The 15,159-nt window shown below is 43.4% G+C and overlaps 1 protein-coding gene across 1 annotated transcript in view; it reads left to right on the forward strand.

Annotated features, from left to right (window-relative positions):
- CFAP74 (cilia and flagella associated protein 74) overlaps positions 1-15,159 on the forward strand; it is a 47,512-nt gene that overhangs the window by 13,244 nt on the left and 19,109 nt on the right. Inside the window, exons 10-26 of the mRNA XM_051786323.1 lie at positions 201-299; positions 1,709-1,813; positions 2,980-3,153; positions 3,682-3,792; positions 4,945-5,047; positions 5,789-5,946; positions 6,466-6,676; positions 6,844-7,029; positions 7,580-7,753; positions 8,234-8,352; positions 8,974-9,040; positions 9,384-9,473; positions 9,593-9,766; positions 10,493-10,655; positions 11,612-11,724; positions 12,218-12,340; positions 13,311-13,432. Of these exons, the coding sequence (XP_051642283.1) occupies positions 201-299; positions 1,709-1,813; positions 2,980-3,153; positions 3,682-3,792; positions 4,945-5,047; positions 5,789-5,946; positions 6,466-6,676; positions 6,844-7,029; positions 7,580-7,753; positions 8,234-8,352; positions 8,974-9,040; positions 9,384-9,473; positions 9,593-9,766; positions 10,493-10,655; positions 11,612-11,724; positions 12,218-12,340; positions 13,311-13,432 (2,292 nt within the window). The remainder of the gene's footprint in view (positions 1-200; positions 300-1,708; positions 1,814-2,979; positions 3,154-3,681; positions 3,793-4,944; positions 5,048-5,788; positions 5,947-6,465; positions 6,677-6,843; positions 7,030-7,579; positions 7,754-8,233; positions 8,353-8,973; positions 9,041-9,383; positions 9,474-9,592; positions 9,767-10,492; positions 10,656-11,611; positions 11,725-12,217; positions 12,341-13,310; positions 13,433-15,159) is intronic.

Here is a 15,159-nt window from a genome sequence, read left to right on the forward strand (position 1 = left end):
TGTTTAACTGAACATAATCCCTCAGCATAAATCATGGGCAAGTACTGGGATACTGTATCAGTAATAAGTGTTACAGTTTATAGAACTATAAACCATATCCTGTGGGAATCCTAGCTGTGAATCCTGCCCTCAGGAGGAAGAGTTTCATTGGAGAGAGTAAAGGACTGAGAAAATGTGAGTGCTCTGTTTGTTTCTTGCAGACAAAAGCTGTGTGCCTGTCAGCTGCGGATCAAGATGCTGGCAAAGCAGCTGGATCGTGTAGACATGGAAATGGAGAGAGAGAAGGAGGCTGGCAATGTGTAGGTAGAGAGTATTTCTGGATACCAGGGATCACAGGCATCCACTGTGTTCATCTGTGTGCAGTTAATGAGACCAGTGCAGAAAGAGGTGCGAGCTTGGGAATGGGTAGGAAAGAGGCATATTTTAAAATATAACAACAGGTATTAAATCAGCCTAGCCCACTGCTGTCAGCTGTGTGTGTCAGAGTCTCAATCTTCTATTCAGTCTGATGAATCAAGGTGCTGTGGCAGTTCTTTGGTCATGGCTTTTTCTCTTGTCGTGGTGACAATTCAGTCAGGATTTAGATATATATATATCTATATGTACGGACTTATATATGCCATTTCTTTTTCCTGTTGTGTTGTGGAAGGCAGGAATGCCTTTCAGGAGTAGCTCTGCATACAGGAGCTGCTCTGAAACACTTGTGCTGCTCCCTCAAGTGGGAGGCAATTTACTGTACTCTTCACATTTGGTTTAAATAGAAAGCAGTGGGTGGCTTGTGTACCAGGAACCAGAGTATTGTGACCAAACTTCGCAGCTGCATTTATAACCTGTGCTGATCTCCAGGTTAGTGCTTCCCTGAGGGAGAGAGAGAAAGGCAGGTGAACTGCCAAAATGGGAGAGCTGCTTAAGCAAAACTGAGGAGCTGAATGCAAATGAGCCTCCCAGGGAGGTCCAAGTGGGATCTCAGAGACAGGAACAAAACCCAGCAAAGACAGAAAAGCAGTGTGGAGTGTTTATCCTTATGATGGGTCACATTGGGAGGCCTAGATACGTAAAAAAAAAGAAAAGCAATTCTCTCAATCTCTTGCATTTAGCAAGTGACTAGTGGAGAAGGAAGACTGGATGGATTTCTGGCTTATGAAGCTCAGAGGCATCGTGCTTTAGCAATAAAGGAAATCCTGTCTGCCATTAGCACTACCAGTGCTGGAGTTAGAGGAGAACTGCAGGTAGAAGGTCCAATTTTCATTTAGAGGATGGGAGTTTGTGTTCAATATAGTCAGGTCACTGTGGATCCTGCAGCACAGTCTGTTGGTTTTCCTGGGTACAGAAGAAAAATAACTGTGTGGGAATGCTGCCACTGTAGACAATTACATGGAATATTGTGATGCCATTTTAAAAGCAAAATCAGTCTAGGTTCTCTGGATTCACCTGAGCTCATCTTCAGTAGTAATGCTACTTTTATCAGTGTGAGAAATTAATAGTTGCATTAAGCTAAGGAAAAATTCTCATCTTTTTATTTCAACCAATGTGTGAGAGCATAAAGAAAGCTCTGCCTCTGGGTGAAGAATGGACACCTGAAAGGTTAAATAAGACACTGTATAAATTAATGGCATTCTAATACATAAATCCTCAGCCTCCAAGCTATGCTTTTTTGACCTTTGTTAGTTGAAATTTCTCTCTGATTGTTTCTTCTGCACGTTTCCAGCCCAGCCCTGTCCCGCCTGCGGGCCGTGAGCCGCCGGCTGCGCTCCGAGCTGGAGAGGGAGAAGGAGTCGGAGCTGATAATTGATTTGAAACTAAACCAAGACAAGTGAGTGAGGGAATGAGAAAGGGCTGTGAAGGGAGTCAATCTTTATTACCTTCTTCATGTGCTATTGAACGGATTCACAAGTGGATCGATACAGAAGTTGCTTGTAAATACTGAGCTACGTCATTGGAGGTCATTGACTGCAAGGCAAAGCATCTGGAGAGCAGCTTTGAGCCTGGAGGTTCATTCTGTAGGACATTTCTTGCTGTGGCTCAGCCCTGAGTTAGTTTTGCACACATAAATGAAGTTCTGATTTTATTTGGAGTTGTGCATCAGTCGTGGACCTAAACAGGTCTCCTTTTAAATGGAAAATAAGCTGGATTCACGTACACCTGTCTGTGATACTGATCCCTGCATGAGCATAAAGACTTCTAATTTATGCCTCATAGTGTTTTTATAGGGCATAAAGGACAGGACTGGAATTGAATGTGAGGAAGATATTGTAGCAGTGCTGTGTATTTTCATGCTGAGCTAATATTGCTGCTTGCAATTGATTGTTCACACATTATAAATTATTTACTTGTAGAAGACAGAGTGAAACTGCCCTTTGCAGAAGGCAACAGGTGAGTGTGTTTGTATTTTGGTGCCAGAGGTGCCACTCCATCAAAGGAAGAACACAGGCACAAGCTTTTAGCTGGGATTAGCCAAGTGCTTCCAGGATACAGTGTGTTTGCTGCAGTGTTGTGTAATAGCTGTAAAATGCTTGCCTTGTTTATTGTGTGATTAGCAGTACATAGAACAGATTAATGTAGTCATCCCTGTCATATCTGAATTCCTTCAGCAGAGCACAGAAGGATAAAAGCTATGGCCTGTCTCTGAAGTTACTTACCATTGAAGAAAAAGCTGGTTTTCTAATTTTTCTTGGGTTTAGTGTTTTCTTCTGGGTAAATGTGAGAAATAGAGCTTTGGGGTTTATTTTTTTACCTTTTTTTTTTTGACCAGTAATTTTGATGTCTTTAAAATGGGATGTGCTATTAGATATGAGCCTTAGTCTGAAACAGCTTTTCAGTAACAGGCTTTGATTTACAATGCATTTAAAAAAGAAAATGAAACAAAACACAGCTAGATGTTCATTTTCACCACAGAGCCTTCCCTACTCAACACACCACCTTCAGCAAGTGAAAGAGTGCCAATATTTCAGTGCAAACACCTCACATTTTGTTTTAAAGGCTGGAGATGTGGGAGATAGAAATCGAGCAGGGAAAATACGAAGCCATCCGTGACAAACTTCAGCAGGAGGAGGAGCAGCTCCAGAAGCACTACCAGGAGCAGAGGGAAGGGCGGATTGGGAAGGAGAAAAGAACAGCCCTGCAAGCAGAAGGGAAGCGCCGCTCCCGGGAGCAGTAAGGGCCCCTCACCAGGCTGGGCTGCCTTCCTGGGGTGCTGTGAGCCAGGTCACACTGCAGGGGCTGAGGGGGGCTGACTCAGACACCAGGATTTGTTGGGTTTCTTAGCTGGGTGTTGGTTCAGCAGTGAGGAGTTGGAGTTAAAATAAGAACTGGCCGCGGCCTTGCAGTCCTGCAGGTAAAGATTTCTGATCTCTGAGAATGAACTTGTTAATGACAAGAGCTGTGAGTGCCTCGTGTGGAGGGAAATGAAGTTTATTAGGTCAGACTAAGTGCATGTGCCTGCAGTGCTGTTGGCCCCCAGGACCTTCTGAACTTATGGTCAAGCCCTTCAGGATTTCCTACAGAGAAAGCAGACACCTGTGTCAGCCTGTCTGTAGCTTTCATGAAGTTTATCAATTTGTCTGTAATGTGGGAGGTGCAACTAATGTCTTCATTTCCTTAAACTCCCCAGCCCCTCCCTTAGGTGTCATTGTGTTGGAGTCAAGGTTTAGTCCTGCTGCAACTCTTGCCTGTGTTTTGCAGAAAAGAGGAGAAAGCCCAGAAAGAACATGAAGAAAGAAAGAAAAAAATACTTGAGGATGCCAAAAGGAACCACAAGAAAGCAACCTGCTTCCTAAAGCAAAGCACAGCAAGGTTGGGCTTCTGTCCTTTCTCTGTTCTACAGTACTTCAGGCATTGAAAAATCAGGGTTTTTCTGCAAGGTGTATCTTGTGTTACAGCCAGAAATCTTGTGCCACGGTACAGTGTGGGGAAACATTCACATCTCACATGGCACAAAAGGACCTGCAAGGCAGAAAACCCACTCACTGTCCCAGTATGGCCTTCAGATTCCCTGGAGGGAAGGGACTGTCATGTTGATGAGATGCAGAGGGCTCTGACCACTTGTAGGCATTAATAATCATTTGGAGCACCTTTTTATATGTGTGTGTGTGTGTGTGTCATTAGCTGAAGTAGTTTGAAGCAGTATAACTAGAATCCAGGTTTGAAACTTGCCCTCTGCTGTTCCATATCCCCTCAGAAATGTGGTGAAAAAGCATCTTGCTCTCAGGTAAATGGATTGACTTTGGATTCCTGCTCTGCTTGATGGTGAATTAAATGTTCTCTCAATAGGTTTGTGTTTATGTAATTACTGAGGCGTTGAATTCTTTTGCTACTAAAGAAACATTTGTTACTTATTTTTACTTATATACAAATAAATCCTAATATACAAATATTAGGACTTAATTACAAAATGATGGAAACAATTATGCTGTTTCTGTGTTGGTTTGTTTTTCATAAGATGACATGTGCAAATTGATCATAATTAAGAAGACAAATGTATCAAATATATCAATCTTACTAATATTTTCTAGTTTACCATTATATTAACTGCAGTACTCCCAGGTTTGATTCATGCCCACATATTTCTAACTTTTAATGTTTCCAGGTTGGGTTGGGTACATGTGCTGGGCTTGTATAAAGTTCACTACATAATTGTTGAGACATTGGTTATGTGAACACCTAAATTCTTACTTTATTTTAGCTACTAGTGAATGTCATAACATGGAACATTGAAATTGAAATTTAAAAAAAAAATAAATAAAGCTGTTGAGCAAACTATTTGCAAGCCTGTTGGCACTTGGTGCTGTGTTGGGAGTCTCTGGCTGTCCCCCTGCACCCACAGCCACTGTCCCAGCAAACAGAAAAATGGCAGGTGACACTGGCAATTTCTGCTTGTCAGCTTAAACATTCTAATGCCAGAAGCTTTCCAGGATGTCAGCCTGAAAGATCTTACTTTGCTTACAGAATTCATGACAAAATTGCAAAGGAAGAAGAGAAAACTCGGGAGCATATGGAGAGAAGGATACAAGCTGTGCTTTCCCTGAAAACCAGCGTCACTTCCAACAGGGTACTGCTGCTGGGCTGGGATGGCAGTGAAGTCACTGCCTTGTGACACTGCTGGGGGTTAGTGCAAGGAACTGCAGCTCTCCTGGCAGAGCTGGGGGGTGGTTTTTGATCAGGTCACTGAGCAAACCTCGTGAGACTGGGGCCAGTTAAACTATTGGAGAGGGAGATCTGTACGGGCAGGTTTTGGCAGTTCTGCTGATGGAGCTTATTCTGTCAACTGTCTAGTTGTTCTGGGAAGGGAACTCTCTGGAAAATAATGCATACTACAAATAAGTCCTCTGCAAATTCAGCCAGAAGGATTTCCAGTTATTTGGATCCCAGTGCAGAAATACCCCACATGGAGAAAACATATGGAAGAAAAACAGTTATTTTAGAATTTCAATAATGTAAATTAGGAATTTCTGAGCTATGCTGCTTTGCTCTTCTATTTATGTTCTAGAGAATCTGAGGGAATGATCTTAATTTAATCCTGATTTGTTTAGAATTGTATCTTTTCACATTCCTTCATTGAGCAGCTTTCCAAGGGCAGGCTGGAAGGGTAGAGAAGGAGCCTGGTCCTAGGCAGAGCTTTCTGCACCTCAGCAGCCCTACAGACTACAGAGAATATAAAAAACAATTGGCTTCTGCTTCAGAGACACCCACCACTAATTTATACTCGGATAAGGGGACCAACACTAGATTCTCTGTTTTATATTCTTTATGATGTGAATCAAATATGTGACTGGTTTGTATGACTTCACAGGAAAAGCTCCAAACTCTCCAGATTTTGAACAAAGCAAAGGCCTTGGAGGCAAAGGAGGAGGAGATGAAAATGAGGGAAGCCATCCTAGCAGAAGGAGGCAATGTTGTCCAGGAAATTTTCCTCCATAAACGACAGCTAAAGCACGAAAAAGAGGAACAGTAAGTGGCATATCCATATCCAACTGTCAGCTGCTTCCTGGGGCTCATCAGGAATGTGGTGGAGCTCAATCAGATCCTGAAAACAGACCACCTCTGAGTGAACTGCCTCTCCCTGTGTGTGTGGGACAGTTGGACAGTCTGTCCTGCAGGACCTGAGTGCTGGTTTAGGGCTGTTGTTCAGAGCCCCAAAGTTGGGTGAGTGTTGTGTGAGCAGTGCAAAGATCAGCTGCTCCAGGAGGGAAACTCAGTGACCCTCCATGGATACCTGGAGCAATTGTCCTCCTGCCTTTCCTGAACACTCTGAAAGTCTATATTAGCATTCTAAAACACTGCAGTTGAGGATATTTAGTGTGCAAAAATGTATAAATAACTTCTGAATCACCTGATGTCTTGACACAAATGACCACTGCACCCAACGTGGATATTTAGCTCAAAGGCTCAAAAGTAACTGGGCTGTAGATAATATTATTAGTAAACAACCATGGTTGGGTTAATATTTCTTACAATATTGGATTACAGAGCTTTCAGAGAACTGCAGAAATCAAGAAAAATTGAGATTGTATCTCGAATTCTGAAAGAAGAAGCTTCTTTTCACAAGCAGAAAGAAAGTCAGTCCCGTATTAGGGCAACTAAGGCTCGGGGTAAAGCTGAGGACCCTTCAGTGCAGACAAAGGAAACCTGGCCCTGCAGGGAGGAGACCTGCACACGTGCAGGTGGAGCCACAGCACAGGTAAGCAAAGGGCTAAGAATCAACTGCCTTCAGATTTTTAGATCTTTGGCCTCTGAGCTTTGTAGGCCCATCATTTTTGTATTAAAAGATCTCCTCAGAAACTGGTAACTGTTGGAGTAACTGTTCTCTGGTAATTTTTAACTGTACCCTCCAAACTTCTTTCACAGGAGTCCTGGCTCTCTCCATCACCTCCTTCCTTGGCTGGTGAGGGAACTGCTCCTGAGGGAGGGAGTCCTGAGGACACAGCCCAGGATGTGCTCTGGGAAAGTGGGGATGATGAGAAAGAGAAGGAAAAGACCCTCTTAGAACCAGAGTTCCCAGGACTTTGGGGCCAGGAATATGACTTGCACAAGGTAAATGTTGTGATATCTCTTGTTACAAATAGAAAAGAACCTTGTTTAGAGACACTGATTATCTGACAATATTCTGGAGGAGTTTGTTGTCTAAAAGGGAAAACAATACTTAGTTCAGAGATCTGTGAAGACACACATCACATGATGTTTAATTGTTTGAGTTTAAAACAACTTCAAAATCAGTCAGAAAAAAAATCATGTCAGTATATGTTCCTATCTTTGCCTGGAGAAGCCCTGGACCAGAACTGCAACATTCCAGAGAAGTCAGCTGTTTTTTTTTCTGAGTATTTGTTTAAGAAGTTGAGGGGAAACAAACTCCTAAGGTGCAGAAAAGCTGATACTGCCATGTCATAGTGTTGGGTGATGAGAAGCTACAGCACAGAATAAAGAATAAATTAAATTGCTCCTGGAGGAGCTGGGAGGCTGAGTTTGACCTGGAGAGAGCCTGGCAAAGGCTGGCCAGGTACTGAAAGCTTCCTTTTGCAGACTTTTCTGCTTTGAGCTGTGATCACACACAGCCCTGCTGTTTTTTCTGCTTGTTCCCTCTCAGATACCCAAGGAAGAGGTGGATCCAACACAGCTGGCTATCAGGGCACTGAAAAAAGAGGTGTCTGAGAACAGAATGGAGGAATTCCAAACTGGAAGTTTGGCCAAGCAAACAGTGCCTGGTCGTGAACACAAGGGCTGTGCTTTCCACAGCAAGCCCAGCTGCATTCATTTCAAGGTCAGTGCCCATTCCCTGGGGGATCACAAACATGGAGCTGCTGTAGGTATATCCCAGTCTCTTGATCAAAATTCTGTTGCAGCCTTTAATATGTCTTTATGTGAAATTTGGAACAGCAACTGCCTTTTTCACTAACAATCTCATAGTAGAGTTATAGTCAGATTAAATAAACTACTTAGTTTTACTACTTGGGCCTAAATTATAAAATATATCCTCAGGGGAGTTTAGATCCTGTCAGAAAGGTGAGGAGATGATGAAACCCCTTGTCAGAGTGTGTTCTGTGTTTTTTAAAGGGCAGCATGACTGTTACCTGTGTATTGTTTGTAAATGTATTATTACTGTAAAATAATGTCCTTAAAGAAGTGGTGGCTCCCATGCAGTTAAGATTTCAGTTAGTTAACAGAACTGTTAATGACTCTATTAGAGCATGAACGTGAGGAAATGTCTTTGACATTCACCTGCTCTGTTTGGCATTCCAAGGATTTTGATGTTGGTCAAACCTACAAAAAGAAGATAATTTTGACCAATGCCTCCTACAGTGTTAATTACTGCAGGCTGGTGGGGATCAGTGAGTGCCTCAAGGACTTCATCAGTGTTCAGTAAGTAAATTAACTGTGAACTCCTTGCTTGTTCTCCCTTTGTACCTCAGCAGGAGCTGGAACCCAGTTCTGCAGCAACAGGAATTCCTGCTTGTCAGGGGTGAACCCTGATAAACTCCACAGAGCAGCTCCTCACTCCCCTCTCCCATGGGACAGGGGAGAGAACTGGGGGGAAAAAGTAAAACTCGTGGGTTGAGTTAAACACAGTTTAATTGGACAGGAAAGGGAGGGGAAAAAGCTGAGGAAATAAAGGAAACCAATCTGGGAGCAGAGAGCATGGAATTGCAGTCTTGTGGTCTTTCCCATCAATCTGTTCCTGTAATCCTGCTGACAGGTTATGTAATGAAGCACTGTCTCTGCTTGGGAGATTGCAAATTAATCTCAGTTTAACTACATTGATAATTTTATCTCACTGTTTATAAATAAACAAAAGGAAGTCTCACAGTTGCAGCAGGGTTCTGTAGCCCTCCCTTAACCTGTCACTCATTGTGACTTTTGTGATAATTCATCCAAGTGAGGGAGGGGAAAAAAATAAAAAATACCTGCCATTGTTACCAGGGGAGGAGCTGGAGGTTGGATACACAGCTTTAATTTGGAGTTTTATGTTCATTATCTCCATAGTTTTGATCCACCTGGCAAAATGTCTTCTGGAATGTCCTGTGAATTTGTGGTAACCTTTAAGCCAATGGTAAGTGCACAGTGAGAAGAATCCTACTGTTACCCACTGATTAAAACCATCATTAATTGAAGTTCCTAACTGTTAACAAGGAAACAAGCTGCATCCTGTTGTCCATGGACAACTGTGTGCATTGATAAGTTGAAATATGGCATATTCTGAGGGTAGATTTCTAAATAGTTACAATCAAGTTATCCAGGCTGTTACCAAAGGCTGTTTTACACTGGAAATGTAGACTCAGTAAAAATACATTTTAATATGGTACTGAAAGAATGAATGAAAATGCTTTTCATCCCACTACGTAGGCTAAACCTTTGGAAATTACTTATGGGGTTTTTTTGTTGTTGTTTTCTAGATAAATGAAAGTCTGGCAGGAGAAGTCATGTTTGAGGCACAGACAGGTTCCTTTTCTGTCCCACTGCAGTGCACAGTCAAGAGCTGCGTTGTGAGTGACTCTTGGAAGCATGTGGATAATATCATTATTATCAGAAAAGGCGGATGCTCGTTTAATTGACATTCCTGGCTATGTAGGACAGGAGTAATTAAGGGTTTATCTTCTCACAGCTGGCTCTGGATAAAGAGCTCATTGACTTCGGCAGCCACGTGGTGGGAGAGACGATTTCCAGGACCATCATCCTGACAAACAGAGGAGCTCTGGGAACCAGATTCAAAGTTCAAACATCAGCAGGTGACAGGAGCACACACAGAGCGACAGTAAAACCTGCCCCTGGAAGCATGGTGGGTTCAAAAACATCTCCTAAATGAGCAGAAACTGCTTTGTGGGGTTGGTGGAGCTGCACAGGGTCACAGAGCAGCTCAGGCCGGGAGGGACTCAGAAAATCATCTGGCCCAACTGTAGTATATTTGAGTTGGTACAATTATAATCTGTCAGACCCAAACAGCAGAAGATAAAATTAAAAACTATTATTTTGTGAGGAGAGGGGAAACCAACAATGCTTATTTTTTAAGCAGTTTAGTAATTCATGGCGTGGTTCCTATTTTCTCCACATTCATAACAATTACGAAAAAATAGTTAAAAGAGGAGATTCTGACAAAGTAGTTAAAAATCCCAACTCCTGGAAAAATGCTGACTGGTGCAAAACTAGCAATAAAGTAAGGGATGTGATAAGGAGAACTCTAGTTTCAGCAGACTTAGTTTTGACATAGAACTGCCTGTGTTTTTACTGGAAAAATGTTGGTTCTGTCATTTGCAAAATAACTGACAGTGTATTGTATTGCTCCTGTTATGTTATTCACCTGCTTGGGGCAGCCAGCAAAAATCAAATCTGTTCATTGATAAAGCTCTAAAAGAACGTGCAGTTCTTGGAAAGTGCAGCACATTTCTCCATCTATAACATGCAACAGTTGCAAGAAAGAACAAGTCTGACTTGCAACAGCTTGTTAAATTGGAGCTGGTGCAACCTAAAGGGACAACCACAGGAGAAAATACGTGTTTTCCAATAGGTCCCTGGACATTCCAGTGGCTGTGACCCTGAAGAGGAGGGGAGCAGCAGCCCTGGGACAGCTGGGCTGGGAAAGCAGGTCCGGATTTGTGCTGAGCCCGGTGAGGAGGTGCCCCCCTGTGCAGCCCAGGAGCCACAGGGACCCCAGAGCAGCAGTGCCACGGGTGAGGGGACTGGTCTGGGACACTGGCCCTGCAGCTTCCCAGGCCAGGCATTGTCCATCTGCAGCTTCCTGGAATGAACTCTGCAATTCCGTTTGCAAAGTTACTCAGTAAATAAGTAGTTCATCATTCTGGTAGTAATGTTATATCTCTTTGTGTGTTGCCTCACAGAAGATGACTAAAAATAATGTCCTGACACCATTATATCAAAAGCAGCAGAGATCCTCACTTCTCATTAGTGATCAAGAATTCAGTCCCAGAACACAGAACCCAACCAGCCTCAGAAATTGCAAAATTGTTAACATCATCCTTGTCTCAGCAACTGAATCCCCACTTCTCAGAATAGCAATCCACATGACAGGTTTATTTTTACAGTCTGTAATTCTAGGAACAAGGAAGCAGAAAGATGAACCTCCTCAGACATTTTCCATCTCATTCCTAATGTTTACTATGTGCTTAATAAAATCCAATCTTGTAGAAGAAAGACATTCTTCATTTCTTTATTATCTCTGTTCTTTAACATTTCTTCCCAATATTGAGCATTCCAATTCCAGGAAGCCAAAAGTTCCATGCAGAGGTTGTGGGTGGTTTTTCCAGGTCCTCCTGGCTGCATTGCTTTGTCCCACTAAAACTGCTCTTGAAGCCAGTTCACACTTCCATCTGAGTTTGCATTTCTGGATGTAACATCTCCGTCTTTTAACTCACTGAAACATTAGCAGTTGTTCTGTAATGAAAGGTCCAGGTGCCTCAGGTGGAATTCCAGACTAAACTAAAGCTGGATGGCCAAGCAGACATTTCCTTCTAGACATTCCTGTTTCCCCATCACTGCTGTACAATCCTGGATTTGCAATATTGACCCCAAGGAATGTACTTCTGCTCTGTTGGATGTTTTTCTTAGTGAATTGATGCAAACACCCAGCGTTTTGTTGTGTTTTGTGTTTGTTTTATTTTCCCCCCAGAACAACTTGATCAAGAAGTGCTGAGTATGAGATCAGATCTGGACACAGACAACGCACAGGATTCAGTGGAACTTTCTCCTAAAGAAACACCAGTTGAAATTATGCTTGGAAAGGTAATGAATGTCCTGAGACCCAGACAAGATTTCACTAAGTCTAAGCCTCCCTCAGATAAGTTGCTCTGGTGAGAAATGCTGAAGGTCATGGTCATTTCGAGCCCACTGGACCTCACTCCATCACAGTGAATTTTTACAGTGAAATCACAGGACACACTTCCCCTTGCTTTGGATCTGTAAAGACTTCTTTGAGCTGAAAGATCCTGTTTACTTCTACATTTCCCACAATTTAACTCTGGTTTTCTGCTGTGTGGTTCTGTGGTTAAACCAAGTGTGGTGACAGCACACAAGATGGGGCAGGAGGAACGTCTGGGAAAGGTCAGATCTGAGCCATATTACACAGTCTTCTGATCCCCATGTTTTCTGTGCCCAGTGTGTTCAGTTTAGTTACAAACTGGCTGTAGGAAGGTGTGTGTACAGTGTGAGCATGCACAGCCTCTCTGTTTCAATGCCATTTCTCCATGTTCATTGAAGGCATGTCCTTGTTGTTCAGGTCACTGAGGGGGAGGTTGGACCCTTCAGCTCGGTGAAAGTCCCGGTGCTGTTTGTCCCAGCTGTCCCTGGGGACGTGAGGGCAGACTTTGTGATCGTGTTTGACAACCCAGACTGCAAACCAGTGAGTGATTTTGTGAAAGACTTGCTTCAAAATGCTGTGTGAAAAGAGTTGAAAATCTTCTGATTTTTCCAGGAATTATGTAATATGTGGTTTGATGGGAGGTAACTTTGTAAGTCCTACCCTTCTTTCTGATGCAGGATGCTCATGATACCTCCTCATTTCTTAAATTTCTATGCAAATAATCCTGATATTCCCATTTTATCAGACATCATAATGAAAAACACTTCACGTCCTGGAAACAAATGTGGAAGTGTTCTCCCCTATTCCCAATACATGTAGTTTATTTTCTTTCTGGTATATCAGAATTGGAATTATTTAGCAGGCAGTAGTGAAGCTGATGTGTGAAAGCTGGAAGAGATGACAACTTTAGTTACCACTTCAGTATATTTTGATTCTAAGTTTCATTGGAAGCCAAATTCTGCTTGGAACAGTTCACAGAAGCTTGCCAAAAAATAAAGACAAACTTCCCAGCAGCTCAGTAGCCAGTCTTGGCTCTCCCCTCAGTCTGCAGAAGGAGCTGCAGATTCCTGCTGAGGCTCCCGTGGGCATCTTCTCCTGCAGGCTCACGTTGTGCAGGTCTGGGCTCTGTGGGCACTCAGGAAGCCCAGCCCTGTGCTGCTGTCACTGCACTGCTCTGCTGGCTGAAGGAGCTGCAGCCCCAGGGGTGCTGGATCATGGCCAGTTCACTCCAGCTAAATGCACTGCAAACATTTTAGTGTCAGGGGCAGATGCTCTTCCTTCATGTTCTTTGTCAAAGAGTCCAAACCAAACTATAATTCCTTTTTTCTGCTGGACACCCTCCCATCTCAGGTTTCCTTTACAGATGATTTCTGTAGATGTGCCTCATTAAAGAACCTGTTGCAATATGACTAATAGAGTGTTTTGCTCAGCTGTAGTTTGCAGCTCTGGGTAGGTCAGTGAGGATCTGGGGCTCCCAGAACTAACCCCCCTGTGGTCTGTGCCCTGCCAGCTGTGCTTCAGTGCCGTGGGGGTGTCCGTGGACGTGCCCCTCTGGGTGCCCAACCCCGACGTGGACCTCAGGATCTGCCTGTACGACCGGCTGTACCAGGACTGTGTGACCCTGCGGAGCAGGTGAGGGCCTTGGCATGGCCTTGGCATGGCCTTGGCATTCCAGGGGCACAGCCCTCTGAGTCCCACACTGCTGGAGATTGCACTTTGCTGTCCTGCTAGCCCAGATTCCCGAGACCAGCCACAGCTATGGAGTCAATACACACCTTCCCACCCCGTATTGTTCCCTGTGTTGTTCCTGTTCTGTGGTGTAGCTGTGAAGTCCCCAGGGAATAGCAGCCCCACAGTCCCATCACGTGGAATTTGCTCCCTAAACATTAGGGAGATAAATGTGTCTAAAACTAAGTGCACTTTGGGTATAATTGCGTCAGTCAGGAAATTTTATAAAATACTATTTTGGTGTTTCTCAGCTATTTTACCCTTAATTAAAGCCCCTGAGAGCCTTAGGAGACTGTGAGTCTTTCCAGGCTTGGGATATGATGTTGGATAAATCATGTCAGTCCTTTTGCATTTACTCTAAAATGGGAAGGGTTCAGCTTTTCCTGACCCCTACATGCCTTCAGCAGTGCACTGGACTGACAGAACCCCTGATTAGACAGTAACCAAATACTGCCTTACAGGGGGAAAATGTCTGGGTGTCTCTGAGCCCAAGCCAGTCATGTCTGAGGACTGGTTCTGTTTGCACTGTGATACAAAGAGAATGTTCCAGCTCCTTGGCTTCCAGAGATTATTAGAGTGGTTACATGAACATTTCTTTGTCTTCAGGTGCTGGGTGTCTTCCCCCAGCCCAGCACAGTCACTGTGGAATTCTTATTTTAACAATTTGCATTTCTTAGAGTCTATTTCAATAGGCTTGGGGTGGGTTTGTGGGAGGGTGGGGGAGAGATTGGTTCTGTGGAAGGCATCCATGCTAAACCTCTTACCAGAATTACAGACTGCAGAGATTCTTCACAGTTGGAAAGAAATGAGTAAAGCTGTTATCTCAGAAATTCAGCTTACAGATATGACAAGCACAAGTTGTTATGTAAGTGATTTTACTTGGTCTAGATAACCCAGGGATAAAACTTATAAGTGTAGAAGCAGAATAACTCTCCTAATAAAACTGAAGATTTCAAGGGGATCCCAAAGATAGAAGCTGTCAAATTGCTTAGGGCAAAACTTCTTAACTGAGGCAAAAATCCTGCTGATCCTGTGCCAAGTTTCACTAAATGAAGAGCATTTAATATGTAGTATCCTGTCCTGGGCACCTTGGCAAGTCAAGGCTTTGATTTATCACCCAGTTCTCCCTCATTAGGAAAGACTGTCTGTTGTACAGTCACACAAACAGTATGTGTATAACATTGTCTGTTGTACAGTCAGCTGGGATGAAATTCCATGCACTTCATGTGCAGGAATGTCAGGTATCAACTTTTTATCCTGCAAAAGTGGGCAGATTTCATCATTCTGTTGGGCCTGAGGAGCTCCTCCCTCTCGTAGCTGTTGACACTTTGCTGTGGCACCAGGAGGAGGTTCCTGCCTGGATCTCACTGTCTCTGTCATCCATGGCAGAAGTGGAAGATGAAGTTTTCAAGGGACTCAGATACCTCTGGCACTGGAGTGCCCCAGCAAGCTCTGGTGGATTGCAAATTATTTGTTAATACTGGGTTTGTTCTGGGTTTTTGGGGCTTTTTTTTCTCTGGTCATATAGACCCCAGTAATCAAGCAGCACAAAGAGTGAAAGTGTCTTATCAGAATCCTGTTCAATAGAAATCACTTTGAAAAGTAATTTCTTCGGCAGGTTATAATCTGCA

Source organism: Manacus candei, unplaced genomic scaffold (genome assembly GCF_025592945.1).
Source record: "Manacus candei isolate 608988 ecotype Guabito, Panama unplaced genomic scaffold, ASM2559294v1 h1tg000022l, whole genome shotgun sequence".
NCBI lineage: Eukaryota > Metazoa > Chordata > Aves > Passeriformes > Pipridae > Manacus > Manacus candei.